Below are 17,394 nucleotides of genomic sequence, written 5' to 3'. Positions count from 1 at the left end.
CTCTGAGGCAGGAGAATCGCTTGAACCTAGGAGGCAGAAGTTGCAGTGAGCTGAGATCGTGCCACTGCATTCCAGCCTGGAGACAGAGCGAGACTCCATCTCAAAAAATAAAAAATAAAAATAACTAAAAGAGTTTAATTGGATTGTTTGTAACATAAAAGATAAAGCCTTGAGGTGATGGATACCCCATTTTACATGATGTGATTATTACACATCACATGCCTGTATCAAATATCTCATGTACCCCATAAATATATATATACCTACTATGTACCCACAAAAATTAAAAATTTTAAAAATTAAAAATAATTTGCAATATTATGTTTAATAATTGTTTTTCCTTTTGGTGCCTTTTAACCACCAAGGCCCCGGGGTGTCCCTGCCTTAGGTGAGGGTCTGGATCCAGGGAAGGGTCTCCCACCATCTGGAGCGTCCTGTCTCTACACATGTTGGCCAGTTGCAGGGGGCAACACAGGATGATGCGCTCAGGCCACTCACCACAGGATCTTGGCCATTAGAACCAGCAGGGGACAACCAAGCCAAAGATCCCACAACAGGGGAGCTCCTGAAAGCAAACACAAAGTAAGAGCGTACATGAAGTAGAAGCAGCAAGCAGAAAGTGGACACATCACATCCAACTCCCCAAGTCTCCCTCTGGGGCCACTTGATGCAGAACCTTGATTTTGTTCATCTCTGAAATGGGAACAATGACCCCCAAAGAGGAGGAGAGGCGGGGTAGTAAGAATTCAATGAGATTGTGTGAGTCAACATGTACTAGATCTGCCTTGCTCATAAGAGTCACCCAAGGGAGCTTGTTAAAAAACGCCAATGCCAGGGTCCCCTGGAGATTCTGATTTAGCAAGTCTGCCAGGAGGCCCAGTCATTTGTATTTTAAGCATCTCTCCTAGGTGATTCTGATAATTAAGCAAGTTTAGGAAACAAAAGATTAGGGTCTGGTCCATAGGAAGAGCTCCCCCAATGACAGCCCTCACTTAGGTCTTTAGGGTGAGTGAAGAAGGGGCATCCAGGATCTTGCCCAGCTGGGGACATGCAGGGAATATCTTTTTTTTTTTTTTGAGACTGAGTCTCATTCTGTCACCAGGCTAGAGTGCAGTGGTGAGATCTCGGCTCACTGCAACCTCTGCCTCCCGGGTTCAAGCCATTCTCCTGCCTCAGCCTCCTGAGTAGCTGGGACTACAGGCGTGTGCCACCACGCCCAGCTAATTTTTGTATTTTTTTAGTAGAGATGGGGTTTCACCATGTTGGCCAGGATGGTCTTGATCTCTTGACCTCATGATCTGCCCTTCTCAGTCTCCCAAAGTGCTGGGATTACAGGTGTGAGCCACCGCGCCCAGCCTTAAGGAATATCTTTTTAAGGGGCCCTTGTCACTTTCTGACACTGCTGTTTCAAGAGAAAACCAGTCCCAACTTTCTGCAGGGGATTTGACAACATCCATAAAATAAATAAATAAATAAAATTTTTAAGACAGAGTCTCGCTCTGTCACCCAGGCTGGAGTGCCGTGGCACGATCTTGCCTCACTGTAGACTTTGCCTCAAGTGATTCTCCTACCTCACCTTCCCTAGTAACTGGGACTAAGTCACGTGCCACCACATCCAGTTAATTTTTGCATTTTGGGCAGAGACGGAGTTTCACCATGTTGGCCAGGCTCGTCTCGAACTTCTGACCCCAAGTGATCCGCCTGTCTCGGCCTCCCAAAGTGCTGGGATTACAGGCATGAACTGCCACACCGGACCAACATTCATCAAAATTATAAATGCACAGACCCTGTGATCTAGCAATCTCACTTTGAAGAGTTTATCCTACAGAAGACGTACTTGCACAGATGCAAATTATATCAGGGCAGGGACTGCAGCATTGTTCATAACAGAAAAAAAAATAGAAAAAAAAAAATAGAAACAACTAAAAGGTCCATCTATAGACATCTGTTTGAATACAGTTATGGCATAGCCATAAAACCAACAATTGCACAGCTCTTGTGCACAGCTCCAAAGTATATTGCTTGGCGAAACTTGCAAGGTACAAAACAAGGTGTAGAATAAGCTTTTGTGAAAAGTGCAGAGATCATCTATATTTGATTTGCTGTGTAGCATAGAATATCTCTGGACAAATACACAAGAAGCTGGTAACATTGGTTGCCTCTGCAGAGGGAACTGGGTGGCTGGGGGACAGGGGATGGAGGAAAAGATTTCATTACATGCCTTTCAGACTTTATATATTTGGAAACATGTGCATTAACTATTGCACATGTTATCTATTCGTGCAAAATGCTATAACATCTACAAATAATTTTTAAACGTATGCATATTTTATTTCAATGAAAAATTGGGGGTTTTTTGTTTGTTTTGTTTTGTTTTGTTTTGGTGAGATGCAGTTTCACCCTTTTGCCCAGGGTGGGTACAATGGTGCAAACTCAGCTCACTGCAACCTCTGCCCTCAGGATTCAAGTGATTCTCCTGCCTCAGCCTCCTGGGTAGCTGAGATTATAGGTGCCCACCAGCACACCTGGCTAATTTTTGTATTTTTAGTAGAGACGGGGTTTCACCTTGTTGGACAGGCTGGTCTCGAACTCCTGACCTCAGGTGATCTGCCGGCCTCAGCCTCCCAAAGTGCTGGGATTACAGGCATAGGCCAATGCCCCCAGCCTTAATGAAAAGTTTTTTAAAGTAATAATATAATACATCAAGAGGCATGGTTTATATTTTCAAGGGCCACCTCTGGCCACTTGTGGCTGCAGAATGGGGAATAGTCCAATTCACCATCCCTAGGTGAAGGCAGCAGAGGGAGACAGTCAAGTCAGGGAAGGTGGAGTGGAGGTTTCAGTCAAGCAACACGTCCTCTGTCTTCTCTGGGCACTTGCAGACACCATTCCCTACTCCTGGGCCACTATCAACCTGGCTAAGCCCATATTCTTCTCACCTTGTGCCTCACCTGAGACATCACTGACTTGAGGAGTCTTCCTGACCCAGGTGTGTTCCCGGTGTGTTCCCCATTTCAGCACCCAGCCCCCTGCCTCATGCTCACCAGAGTACATGTCTTCCCACCCCGCCAGGCTGCCCCAAGAATTCAGTGAGGGCAGGGAACATCACTGGCTTGTTAGAAGTTATCTCCCCAGAGCATGGTCCAAATGTGGTGTTAAGAACAGAAGGCATCACAAAGAAATGAGAAAACGAAGGGAAAAGGCGAGAGCTGTAAGAAAGGCAGGGGGGCCAGGCGTGGTGGCTCATGCCTGTAATCCCAGCACTTTGGGAGCCCAAGGTGGGCAGATCATGAGGTCAAGAGATCAAGACCATCCTGCCAGCATGGTGAAACCCCATCTCCACTAAAAATACAAAAATTAGCCAGATGTGATGGTATATCCCTGTAGTCCCAGCTACTCGGGAGGCTGAGGCAGGAGAAGGGCTTGAACCCGGGAGGTGGAGGTTGCAGTGGGCTGAGATCACACCACTGTACTCAAGCCTGGGTGACAGAGTGAGACTCCTTGAGAGGAAAGAAAGAGAAAGAAAGAAGAAAGAGAGAGAGAGAGAGAGAGACAGAAAGACGAAAGAAAGAAAGAAAGAAAGAAAGAAAGAAAGAAAGAAAGAAAGAAAGGGAAAGGAAGGAAGGAAGGAAGGAAGGAAAGGAAGGAAGGAAGGAAGGAAGGAAGGAAGGAAGGAAGGAAGGAAAGAAAGAAAGAAAGGGAAAAGAAAGAAAGAGGGGGGAGGGAAGGAGGAAAGAAAGGAAGGAAGGAAGGAAGGAAAGAAAGGAAGGAAGGAAGGAAGGAGGAAAGGAAGGAAGGAGGGGAGAGAGAGAAAAAAGAAAAGAAAGAAAGAGAGAGAAAGAAAGGAAGAGAGAAGAAAGAAAGAAAGAAAAAGAAAGAAAGAAGAAAGAAAGAGAAAAGAAAAAAAGAAGGGAGGGGAAAGAAAAAAAGAGAGAAATATAAAATGTACTATATATGTGTTAAAGACATTCTAGTCCCAAATTGACACTTCCTCCTTGAGGGAATTAAAAGTACTAATGGAGAGTTGAACAGGGAGGCACAATTTCCTCCCTATGCGGCAATGTTGTTTAATGCAATGCAAGACACCTTCCCAATGCTTCACGGCTTCCACCTCCTGAAACACTGATGTGGAGAAGGAAACACAGACCACGCCCTCGGGATGCTTCCCTATCTTAGCTCAGCCTTCAGTCACCGTCACCCTCCCTGGTCTTGTCAGATTTGAAATATCTTCTTCCTTTGTAAGAGGACCTTATCTATCTTGCTCACCTCTGTATTCCCAGCCCCTACTGCAGACTTGGAGCATAGTAGGTGCCCAGTAAACACAGGTTGAATTAATTAATATTGGACAGGCCGGGATTGGTGGCTCACGCCAGTAATCCCAACACTTTGGCAGGCTTAGGTGGGAGGATCACCTGAGGTTGGGAGTTCAAGACCAGCCTAGCCAACATGGTGAAACCCCACTCTACTAAAAATACAAAAATTAACAGGGTGTGGTGTCACATACCTGTAATCCTAGCTACTTGGAAGCTAAGGTGAGAAAATCACTTGAGCCTAGGAGATGCAAATTGCAGTGAGCCGAGATCGCAGCAGTGAGCCGAGATCGCAGCACTGCACTTCAGCCTGGACGACAGAGTGAGACTCTGACTTAATAATAATAGTTTATTATTACTGGACGGGAAGGAGGGAGTTTGCAAAGGAGCCGTTGAAATGAATTTTGTTCTGAGATTCTGATGTGATGGGTTCTGGGTAGGGGCCGGGGAACTGGAAGGTTTTTAATGCCCCGCACCCAAGGGCAGCCACAGTTAAGAATCATTAATTCTGAAGCTTGGTAGGGAAGCTTGATAGGACTTTGGGTTTTTCACTGAGGGCAGAAACCCCAGTGACTGTCAGAGACCCCGCCCTGAATCTTAAGAATCTTCCCGGCCCAGGCCCGTTAGGTCGGACAGGGAAGGAGAGTGGAGCTGGGACACCGGGCAGAGTGCGAAGCTGCTCACCTGCGGGAGAACGCGAGGATGGGGTCCCAGTGGGACCGGCGTTCGCGGGCGCGTCCTGCCAGGAGTGAGTCTTGGCGCCATCTAGCGCCCACTGGAGGCTCTGCAGCTGCAGTTGGCTGAGCCGCCGGCGCTGGGCATGGGTCACGGCCGCTGCGTTCTCCGGGCCCAGGGAGGCGATCTGCTCTGCGGACAGTTCCTGCGGGAGGCAAAGGGGCAGCACCCTCACACGGGGCCCCTCCCTGGATTTCCCACACCTAGGGTGTCCGCGCAGGATGCGCACGACTTCGCCATCCCCTTTCCTGTATCATGTGTGGTCCTCTTTAAGATGTTTCCTTAAAATTAGATCACTCTTGCACTATAAAATAAATGCATTTAAAAATAGAAAATTTTAAATGGAAATATCCAAAAATGGAAAGCCGCTAGACTTGCCATAAGCAAGCATTAAGTAGAAGCCACAAAATAAAAATAAAACAATATTGTTGACTCCTAGCTAGATTTTGTCCACCAGCAATATCTGAACACCTGGCCTCTTAAAAAGAGAGAGAATATAAGATGCACTATATAGGTGTTAAGGACATTCTAGTCCCAAACTGACACTTCTTCCCAGAGGTAATTAGAAGTAGTAATGGAGAGTTGAAAAGGGAGGCAAAATTTCCACCCTATGCGGCAATGTTGTTTAGTGCAATGCAAGACACCTTCCCAATGCTTCACGTCTTCCACCTCCTGAACCACTGATGTGGAGAAGGAAACACAGGCCCTAAAGACCAAACGCCTAAATCTGAGCCCCAGCTCTGCCACATGCTTGCTGTGTCACCTTGGACAAATTATACAGCCTCTCTGGGCTTTGGGGATAAATGTGGGACAGCATAGAGAACTCATCTCCTCTGCTGACTGATTCCGATCCTTTGGTTTGTCTGCCTGAGCACCATGTGATGAGCCCTGTGAGTGCTCCATGGAGGGAAACTGTGGTCATTTATTGGTGATGTTTGCCATGGACAACACGAGTAGGAAATTCTTCAAGGACTGTGAAAAAAGATGTCTTCTGAAGTCACTTCCAGCTCAAAGGACTTGGTGACTCGTTGGAATTGGAATACAATGGGATGGCAGGATGCCACTCTTATAGAAGGGACTCTATATCATCCTGCTTATTCTCTAAAGGCCCTGTAGAATCTGGGAAAGGTGCTTAAGCTCCCTCATCCCTTCTTCTCCTCTATTCCTCTCTTGTCCAGTTAGATGCTTCCCTGGAATCATATCCCTCTGCGTAGAGCCCTTCCCATCACCCCACTCCAGAACATAGCTCAGGCTCCTGGAAAAAGCTCTGCCCACCTCTCCAGCCTCACACCTGGCACTCTTCACTCCAGGAGAGTGGGTACCAACATTTCTGTGCACCTCCTTCTGCCTGGAACACTGTTCCTTCTTCATCACCAGCTGTCCTCCAAAATTCAGCATCTGGCCAGTCAACCACCATGGCTCACGCCTACAATCCCAGCACTTTAGGAGGCCAAGGCAGAATGATTAATGGAGCCCAGGAGTTCAAGATCAGCCTGGGCAACAAAGTAAGACCCCCATCTCTACAAAATAGTTTTTCTTTAGCCAGATGTGTGGTCCTAGTTACTTAGGCTGAGGTGAGAGGATTGCTTGAGTCCAGGGGATCAAGGCTGCAGTGAGCCATTATTGTGCCACTGCACTCTTTGGGCAATAGAGTGAGACTTTGTCTCAAAAAAAATTAAAATAAAATTCAGCATCGCCTCCTATCTTCTCACTACACACACACACACACAGACACACATACACACACACACAGGGAGGGCAGGTTCCATATACCATTAACACAGAGTCTATATTCTAAAAATTATCTCTTTTATCAATGTTGCTGACTTGCGACCCACAGGCCAGATTGAATCTCTAGGCCTACGGCACTGTGTTTTCAAAAATAAATTCAGATTGGCTGCCAACATTTAATTATCAGACGATTCCATATGAAAATGAAGATTTCTACTTCTCCAAAAAAATAGAAAGGAAAATTCAGCAATACTGGGCCCACATGGTCACACTGCATGAATGTGCTAGGGATTAGAAGCAGCCTCCACATTTAGGCAGGGCTCTCCAGTTCGCTTCAGTCTCTACCCAGCTGACTGCACTTTACATTACCTTTCTAGCCCCTGAAGGCACTGTGTGATAACCCCTTCACCTGTGCATCCTTAGGTGCACCTACCCTGGAGCCTGCCACAACATAGGCTCACATCACTTCAGGTCAGTAGGGATTTCTGGAATAGTATACCTGTAGAAGGAAGCAGCACAACAGCACTCCAAACAAGACCAAGAGAAAGTGCTTAGCAAAATGCCAGCATCCAAGACCAAGCTGCTCGTCCCATGCAGAGTACCCCAGAGGGGAAGCAGGTATTTGCTCAATGGCCTGGAAGACTGCTATTTATTGCCCTCAAACAGCTATTAGGCCGCAATGTACTGGGAACTGTCCAGGGTGCTGAAGTGATTGAAGGTAGGCTATCTTTCTTGAAATGAACCAGTGATGTGGCACCAGGGGAGTTTGTCGAGCCTGGTTTGTGTGTTTTATCCAGGAGTGGTGTACAAAATGTGTTCCCACATTACCCAGCAAGCAGGAACACCAGGGTCACTGCCTCATCAGAGCAGGCTATTCCCACCAAACACTCCCCTAATCTTGTACACAGATAGAAAAAAATGACCTGTCACTAGATACCCTGCTTCACTTCAATTGATCCAATTCCACCCTCTCAATTTTTTCCATAGCAGTTTTCACCTGTTCTCTTGTGATTTTCCTAATACTTTTCTTTAAATCAACTAAAAAATATAGAAAAACATATATACATATATAGTGTGTATGTGAGAGACAGACATAGAGAGATAGAGATAGAGAGAGAGAGAGAGAGAAAGACAAAGTTTCACTCTTGTTTCCCAGGCTGGAGTGCAATGATGTGGTCTCAGCTCACTGCAACCTCTGCCTCCTGAAATCAAGTGATTCTTCTGCCTCAGCCTCCCAAGTAGCTGGGATTACAGGCATCTGCCATCATGCCCAGCTAATTTTGTATTTTTAGTAGAGATGGGGTTTCACCACGTTGGCAAGGCTGGTCTCAAACTCCTGACCTCAGGTGATTGGCCGGCCTCAGCATCCCAAAGTGCTAGGATTATAGGCATGAGCCATCACACCTGGCCTAAATCAACTAAAATATTTTTATTTAATTGTATTTTAAAAGGAAATGTTACAACAGTCCACAATCCTCATCTGCAATTCTGATGTCCAAAAAACAAATCTGAAAACTAAAAGTTTTCTCCCAAAGTTTAAGTCAAACTTATTTATCAGCAAAACTTGACCTGAAGTGATGTGAAGCTATTTATTTATAGTCTCTATTTATTCAAATTAGTGTGGTTTGTCATAGATTTCTTCAAAAAAATATTAATGTGTTTGCTATAAGGTGTTTCCCCAGACACTGCTAGGGGTATGAAATTACATACAGTAAATGTACAGGGTGATTTTTTTTTTTTTGAGTTGGAGTTTTACTCCTGTTAACCAGGCTGGAGTGCAGTGGCACAATCTTGGCTCACCACAACCTCCATCTCCTGTGATTCTCCTGCCTCAGCCTCCCGAGTAGCTGGGTTTACAGGCATATACCACCAGGTCCAGGTAACTTTGTATTTTTAGTAGAGACAGGATTCTCCATGTTGGTCAAGCTGGTCTCAAACTCCCAACCTCAGGTGATCCACCCCACCTTGACCCCCCAAAGTGCTGGGATTATAGGAGTGAGCCACCGCACCTGGCCAGAGTGATCTTTTTAAAATCTGAGAAATTCTGAATTCTGAACTATATCTGTCCCCAAGGGTTTTCATAAGGGTGTATGAACCTGTCATATCACCATAAATAGAAAATCAGTACCCCTTGCTAGAAGAAGAGAAGGTAACCATAAAAATAAATATAATTAAAACACATATTATAATTTTAAGAAAATAATGCTTTTTGTTTTTTTTATTTTGTTTTCTGAGATGGAGTTTCGCTCTTGTTACCCAGGCTGGAGTGCAATGGCACGATCTCGGCTCACCGCAACCTCCGCCTCCTGGGTTCAAGCAATTCTCCTGCCTTAGCCTCCCAAGTAGCTGGGACTACAGGTGCATGCCACCATGCCCAGCTAATTTTTGTATTTTTAGTAGAGACGGGGTTTCACCATGTTGACCAGGATGTTCTCAATCTCTTGACCTCATGATCCACCCGCCTCAGCCTCCCAAAGTGCTGGGATTATAGGCGTGAGCCACCGCGCCTGGCCGAAAATGTTTCTTTTAAAAAAAACACCTAAAATTATACAGATCTCCTCTGACCCCAACAGCAGAGTCTGGTCACAAGCCCCTGAATTCCAAGGCCCATGACCTGTTTCCCTGTGTGATTTGAAATGGGGTCAAGCTCCCCCATTTCTCCTTGAAGAACTGAGCACCTACTTTGAATATCTCATCAGGAAGGCATTTTATTGCTGATGGCTGGAAATATGGCATCAAATCCTTGTCAAGCATCCGGAGCTCTGTCTTAGTTAATCCAGCTGGGGAGAAAAAGGAAGCATGGGGGTTTAGTTCAAGCCATCAGAACTCCGCTTGTTTTATTAATGGGGCTGCATAATGCACAGATCTGAGTGTTCTAGCAAGCATCATTCCTTATAAAAGGGCCTGGAAATCACACTGGGGAATCAAGTTCCTTCATCAATTCAGAAGAAAAAATGTGGGTCACATTAGCCCTGATTGGCCTCCTACAGTGAAACGCATGCCCAGAAGAAGCTTCAATTTACACACTTCCAAATTGTGTATAAACCTACTTAGGGGCCAATTAAATCACATTCTAAACCAGTGGTTTTCCAAACGTTATTGTAACAAGAATCTCCAAGAGAGCTTGTTTTAAAAGCAGATTTGCAGATCCATCCTCTGCAACTTCAAATCATGAAATGTAGGTTCTACTGTAACGCCACAGATATTTGCTACATGTGGCCAAGGATCATGTTTTATTTTGTGTCCTCACATTTAAGTTTGGTAACGGAGAGAAAGGCATGTTCAGGGTGAGTCTTACCTGCAATGGTCCCAAGCTCCTGCAAGACAGAGCTGGTCCACTCAGTGGGATCCCCAAACACAACTTCTGCCTTCCTCTTAAACTCAGCCAAGACACGCGTACTGCAGAGCAGTGTCCCAATTCTGGCCACTACCACCCTGTTAAAGAAGGAGGGATATAGTCTGAGCTTGGACTCTTCATCCAAACACACACACACACACGCACACACACACAAACACACACACACACACACACACACACACAATGTTCAGAAGTTAGGTAGGCTCAGCAGGGAGAGCAGATCCACCTTATTCCATTAGCCCAGTGGGATTTTAGCCCAGAGAGGGGTATAGTGTCAGGAGGTGGAACATCTGGATGGATGGATGGATGGATGGATGAATGAAGTCATTTGCCATTTTGCACATTTGTATTTTAGTAACCTGAATTCTGAGATCTTTATAAGTGGAATTTCAGTGATGTTTATAGCACACAGGGTTGCACCAAGTCCTACTAAATGAAAGCTCTTCAGGTCCTCGATACGGTAGCCAGAATCATCCAGGAACCCTTGCAAAATGGATTCAGCCTAAAAATATGAGAAAGAATAAAAGATAAACTACCCAGGAATGATCAAGGTCCCCAGGCCTGAGGGGATAAATAAGCTTTGCTGTAGTCTCCTGCCTGATCTCCCATCCCACTCCTCTGGAATCCCCACTCCAAACCATCCTGGCCTCTGCATCCAAGTTAGTATCATTAAGATGCTACTTCAACTGAATATGTTGTCTGATCTATGGAGGTGTCTTCAGGCAAAGAATCTCTTATATCCTTCACCAGTATTAAAGGCACTTGTGTCCTGTGTCTGTGTCTGCTGCTTATTTCCTTCAGTCACTCTTATGACCTTCAGACAGTTTGGACATGCAAGTTCTTCTGCATCAGGAGTCAAACTTTTCCAGCATCTTTTTCTACAACGTTTCTTTCTTTCTTCTTTTTTTTTTTTTTTTTTTTTTAGATGGAGTCTTGCTCTGTCATCCAGGCTGGAGTGCAATGGTGCAGTCTCAGCTCACTGCAACCTCCACATCCCCAGGTTCAAGCAACTTGTGTTTCAGCCACCCAAGTAGCTGGGATTACTGATGCATGTCACCACACCTGGCTTTTTGTATTTTTTTGTAGAAACAGGGTTTCACCATGTTGGCAAGGCTGGTCTCAAATTCCTGACCTCAAGTGATCTGCCCACCTTGGCCTCCCAAAGTGCTGGGATTACAGGCATGAGCCACCACGCCCAGCTTTTCCACAACCTCTCCACAAAACCTTATAATTTCATGTACTTTTGCCTGTGCTCAAACCAGTCCTTTCATATAAAATGCCCCTCTGCACTTCCAAGTGTTAAAATCCAGCCATCTTTTTTTTATTTTTTTGATCCAACTCAAATGTCACCTTTTCAAAACGTTTCAGCCAGAATGAATTTTTCCTCCTCTATGGTCCTACAAAAATATGTTTGTCCCTTCAATTCCAACGTTTACTCTTCAATTCCACAGAGTAGCACAAAAAATGCTTTAGTGTTGGAGCATTTTAAACTAAGCCTTGATCTAAGGTGGCTGATGCATAGGTCTCCATAATTCTAGCACAGTGGCTATTCATCACTTATAACGTCCTCTGGAGAACCACCTCTCTTGTATTCCTACTTCATGTGGTTCAGTCAAAGCTAGCTGCATACTGAGTTGCAGAAGTAATAGCACTCAATTCATATCTTAGCCTAGCTGAAGTCACTCGTTCTGGATTGGACAAGTGATTCAACCAGAGCCAACCAGAACTCTGAGTGGAACATTAGGAGCAAATCTTTCTTTACTCTGGACTTGAACTTAGAAGGATATACACAAGAATCTGCTGGAACCCATCATGTGGAGGAGAAGAGCCTGCCTCTCAATGAAGCCAACAAAAAGAAAAGCAAAATTCAAAAGCATGATGAGAGACAGAGTCCCACCAAGAGTTTTGAAGATCCTGGATCCAGCTGTACCTGAACCCTACCCCTGAACTTTCCAGTTATGGGAGTCCATAGATTCCTTTTTTTTTTTTTTTTTTTTTTTTTTGAGACAAGGTCTTACTCTGTTACCCAAGCTGGAGTGCAGTGGCATGATCTCTACTCACTGCAACCTCCCTCTCCCAGATTCAAGAGATTCTCGTGCCTTAGCCTCCCAAGTAGCAGGATTACAGGCAAGAACAATCACAGCAGGCCAATTTTTTGTATGTTTAGCAGATACGTAGTTTTGCCATGTTGGCCAGGCTGGTCTCAAACTTCTGACCTCAAGTGATCTGCCCATCTTGGACTCCCAAAGTGCTGGGATTGCAGGTGTGAGCCACTGTGTACCATGCCCGACCCCTTTTCTTAATCAAGCCAATTTGTGCTGGGTTTTCTGCCACTTGTAACTAAACATGTGCTGATTCATTTAATCTACCTATGCAGGACCTGAGGAAGTATCCAAGCCAATCCTATAAAGATCAACTGTAAAATAAAGTCTGGGCTGGGCGCAGTGTCTCACACTTGTAATCCCAGCACTATGGGAGGCTGAGGCAGGAAGATCACTTGAGGTCAGGAGTTTGAGACCAGCCTGACCAACATGGTGAAACCTTGTCTCTACAAAAAAAATACAAAAATTAGCCAGGTGTGGTGGCACATACCTGTGGTCCCAGCTACTTGTGAAGCTGAGGTGGGAGGATTGCTTAAGCCTGGGGGGTGGAAGTTGCAGTGAACCAAGATCACACCATTGCACTCCAGCCTGGGTGACAGAGTAAGACTATCTCACAAAATAAATAAAGTCTGATTCCTTCAGTGCTCATGGGAGCAGGTAAAAGAGATTATAAGAGCTCACAAGGCAGAGATGAGGAGACATCCATGGACAAACATCTAATTGGAAGTGAAAATCATAGGCTATAGTCAATATTCCCCCCCACCCTTTTTTTTTTTTTTTTGGAGGCAGAGTCTCCCTGTGTTGCCCAGGCTGGAGTGCGGTGGCATGATCTTGGCTTACTGCAACTTCCAACTCCCGGGGTTCAAGCAATTCTCATGCCTCTGTCTCCTGCGTAGCTGGGATTACAGGCACCCGCCACCATCCAACTAATTTTTTATGTTTTTAGTAGAAACAGGATTTTGCCATTTTGGCCAGGCTGGTCTCAAACTCCTGGTCTCAAGTGATCCACCTGCCTCGGTCTCCCAAAGCGTTGGGATCACAGGTGTGAGCCACCATGCCTGGCCCCCATTTCCCTTTAATGTTAGTCAGCCCCATCATACAATATAGATCATTACAGTGTTGAGAGAAAGGGTTGAGGAAGACTGTGGAATGTTGCAATGCAATTCCGTTTTCATGGGCTGGTGCTTCCCACCCCTCAGGTCTGTTTAAATGCTACCTACTCAGAGAAAGCAGCCCTCTGGACTCTTCCATCTCAAACAGCCTCTCTTCCCATTGTTCCTGTGAGAACCTTGTCCATTTTCTCTAACACTTGTCATGATTTTTCAAATTTTTCACTTTGATAACTCACTTTTTTGTCTGTATCACCAAATAGGCTCCCCAAAGAAAAGGACCACATCCAGGTAGTTCACCATTGAGTCCCCAGCACCTAGCAAAAAGCCTGCCACACAGTAGGAGTTCAATAAGTACTTCTTAAGTAAATGAATGAATGAATGAAATAACATCCCAGTGAGTCACCTACAGAAGTCACAGGCAATATATACTCCTTGACATGCTTCATTTTGCTGCCTCATGTGATAGACTGGCTTCAGGAAGATTTCTCATGTTTCTGAAAATCAGACTGGTCCATGTCCTCATCAAATTGTCCTCTGTGATTACAAAGCTCACAGCTACTATGGGGGTGGGGGATTCAGTAACACCATGCTTAGACTTAAACGTCTTTGACTTAATGGGAATGTACATCCAAACTGGTAATAGCTAACATTTATTGAGTGCCTACTGTGTGCTGGCACTACTTTGGCCACTTTACGCATACCGTCTCATCTAATCCTCCTAAATAACCCTATGAGGTAAGTGTTAATAGTATCCCTAATTTGCAGATGAGCAAACTGAGGCACAGAGAGGTTAAGTAACTAGTCCAAGGTCACACAGCTAGAAAATAAAGGTTCTAGAATCAAAATGCAGGCAGTCTGATTCCAGGGCCTATACTCAGCCAGTGAAGGTGTTTGGCTATGGAGAAAAGATGGAGATTCAAGTTAGCTTTCAAATTTTTCTTAGTAAGTCTTCACAATCAGGTTTTACTAGTTGGCTCAGAGCAATTTGGGCTCCTCAACTATCAGGCATGCTCAATTTAAAATGCAAGTACAAAAATACAATTTAAATAAAATTACTTTGAAGATATGGTATTAAACTGTCCTTGCCACTGAAACCCAGAAAATGCATGCTCAGCCTGCAAGGTGATAAGTTAAAATATATTTCCTTGAATGACTAGACCAGCGTATATGTAATGATTCCAAGACAATTAATACCAACACTTTTAGGCAATATTAACTGCTGAAAAATGAGTAGCTGTAAGATTTCAATCTTTCTCTTCATCCCTCTGGCTTCTATAATAGTTTTTTTCCTTATATTGGTTTTTGAGCTGAACTATCTGTTAAGGTAGTTCCGTCAGGTCTGACTATTAATCTAGAAACATGCATTTAAGGTTTGATTGGGAGCTAAAGTTGGAGAACTGACTGCAAATGATACATGCAAATGTTAGGTTTTCATATCGTCTTCAAACATATTGATAAATCTCACTGCCATCCATGAGAATTAAAATCGGTGTGAAGGGAAAGAGATACCCTAGTTTCTAAGTTGGATGCATTTTTCTGTTTCTCCCAGACTGCAAATAGAATGATTTTAATAGCACAATGTGATGTGACACTTCTCAAACTAGTTAAAACCAGTTTTAGAGTCAAAGAACCATGGGATTATAGAAAATCAGATGGGAAGGAACCTCAGAGTGTTGGGGCTAACCCTCTGATCTTGCAAATGAGGAGACTAATCCACAGAAAGGGGCTGTGATGATGATGCTGATGATGATGATGATGATGACAAGGCAAGGATATCAATATTGACTATGAAAACAGCTCATTTTTATTGACTACTACGTACCAGACATTGTTCAAAATGTCTTCAAGTATTAACTCATTTAATCCTCATGACCAGAATCTGCATATTACCCAGCCCCAGGGGGCACCATTCACACTGTATTCTGTTTGAATGGTGCCACTCAGAATTATGAGACATGGCAACTGTGATTACAAAAAGCTCGTTAAGTGTAGGGGGCCATTCACTGGTTTTGGCTGCTCAGCAGCCACACTTTTTGTTCGGAGAATTGCCCTCTATTAGCTTCTTATTGCTCTACTCTACCAAATTACCACAAACATAGTGGCTTTAAAAATACAAATTTATTCTCTTATAGTTTTGGAGACTGTAAATCCTAAAATGGACTGGAAGGATGGGTTCCTTCTGGGTGTTCTAAAAAGAATTCATTTCCTTGCTTCTTCTAGCTTTAAGAGGCCACCTGCCTTCCCTTGGCTCATAGCCCCAACCTCCATCTTCAAAACCAGCGAAGGAGCACCTTCAATTCTCTTTCTACATCCCTCTGCTTCCATTATTACATCACCTTCTTTATCTATGACCCACCTTGCTCCCTCTTATAAGGACCCTTGTGATTATATCAGGCCCACCCAAATGATCCAGGATAACCTCCCCATCTTAAAATCCTTAATCACATCGTCAAAGTCCCTTTTGCTGCATGAGTTAATATATTCACAGCTTCCAGGGGTTCAGACATGAACGCCTTTGGGGGACCTTAATCAGCCTGCCACATATCCTTCCCCACTCAGCTCATGTAATCATGAGATGGTGATGAGATGGACTCCATTCCCTGATGCAGACCTGGCCAACCAACGTATTCAACCACTGACCAGAGTGGTTGCTCAGGGGTGGGCAACTGCACGGGTGAAGTCAATGCTGGGACTTTTTCAAAAACTAATAAAGAAGAGGCACATTTTTATGAGCTTGTTAAGTAGGTTCTATATAAGCCTAGAGCTGAAAATGAGCACTGAGAAAGCTGCCTAAGAATGAAGATAATATGGAAGAGCTAAGACTTCCCTTTCCAGCAGTACAGTGGATTAGACACCCTAAACTTCTCTTCCAATCAAATCAATTAAAATTCTACAGAGAACTTCTTCTTTAGCCCATGAAGGATGAGTTGACATAGGAATTGTCCTCCCACCATAAACAACTAGAAAATTGAACAAAATATATCCAACAACTGCATCCGGATATTGAACAACACAGAATCATCATCCCAGAAGAAGAAAAACAAACAAGATGAACTCTAAAATTATCCTCACTTACTGCCAAAAAGCAGTTTCCAGGACATGGATCAAGAAGAGGAACACAACAAGCCCAGTGGTCCAGGTGAGTTGAAGATACGGAAGGCCAGGGCACTTATCACTTGTGAGGCAAAGTATTGGAGATGAGGAAACTGCAGAGAGTTCCAGAAATCTGCAGAGATGTTAAGTACTGATTGCTAATTTGCATATGCGAAGAGTGAGACTCCACACAGGCAGGAAAAGAATCATCAGTAATCAGAAAGGATTAAGCTGAACAACTTACAGAGCTCAGGTGGAGCTGGAAATAGTTCACTTTCTCACCAGCCAGAGTAGAGGTCTTGAAATACATGGAGCATTAGGTAACATCCTCAAAGGAATCATGTCACAGTAATGAGGATAAATTAACCATAGAATAAAGGTCACTCTAGACTTGCCCTAATAAAGCTCAAAAGGAAACATCAAAAGGATCAAGCTGATTTGAAAGTAATTTAAGTGTATGACGGAACAAAGCCCAATTCTCTAAAGAAATACAGCTAAATCAAGTATTCAAAATGTAAAATTCACAATGTTCATCACCCAATCAAAGTTGCTGTGCTTGCAAACAAAAAAGGAAAATATGACCCATAACTAAGAGAAAAATCAGTCAAGAGAAACAGACTCAGAAATGACAGTGATGATGAAATTAACAGTAAGGATATGAAGGCAGCTCTTACAAGCACAGAATAGTTAAAAGACTCATAAACATCTACCCACCTGTCCTGGGGTCCATTCTGTTTGCTGGCTTAGGGAAACCACAGTGTCTATGGAGCTGAGGTCCAGCTGCTTCAGCTCACTCTCATTAAGAGCCAAAGCAATGCGCCCCAGGGAAACAATATGGTGCTCTCTCCAGTAAGAAGGCATGTCCCAAACCTATAGGTGAAAATGAAAGCAGATTAGATTGAACACACTGGTGATGGTATCTACTATGATTTGAATGTTTGTGTCCCCCTAAA

General features: G+C 44.2%; 1 protein-coding gene across 1 annotated transcript in view; it reads right to left on the bottom strand.

Annotated features, from left to right (window-relative positions):
• Positions 1–306: 306 nt before the first annotated feature.
• Positions 307–17,394, bottom strand: part of OTOA (otoancorin) — an 81,697-nt gene continuing 64,609 nt past the window's right edge. Inside the window, exons 23-28 of the mRNA XM_032242938.1 lie at positions 17,156–17,311; positions 10,494–10,636; positions 10,075–10,211; positions 9,459–9,556; positions 4,995–5,190; positions 307–565 (exon numbers count right to left, since the gene is read on the bottom strand). Of these exons, the coding sequence (XP_032098829.1) occupies positions 495–565; positions 4,995–5,190; positions 9,459–9,556; positions 10,075–10,211; positions 10,494–10,636; positions 17,156–17,311 (801 nt within the window). The 3' untranslated portion in view covers positions 307–494. The remainder of the gene's footprint in view (positions 566–4,994; positions 5,191–9,458; positions 9,557–10,074; positions 10,212–10,493; positions 10,637–17,155; positions 17,312–17,394) is intronic.

The sequence above is a fragment of the Sapajus apella genome, unplaced genomic scaffold, assembly GCF_009761245.1.
Source record: "Sapajus apella isolate SASKATOON/1434 unplaced genomic scaffold, GSC_monkey_1.0 scaffold51, whole genome shotgun sequence".
Lineage (NCBI taxonomy): Eukaryota > Metazoa > Chordata > Mammalia > Primates > Cebidae > Sapajus > Sapajus apella.
Note: the sequence above shows the minus strand (reverse complement) of the source record. Positions and strands in the feature narration are given on the sequence as shown.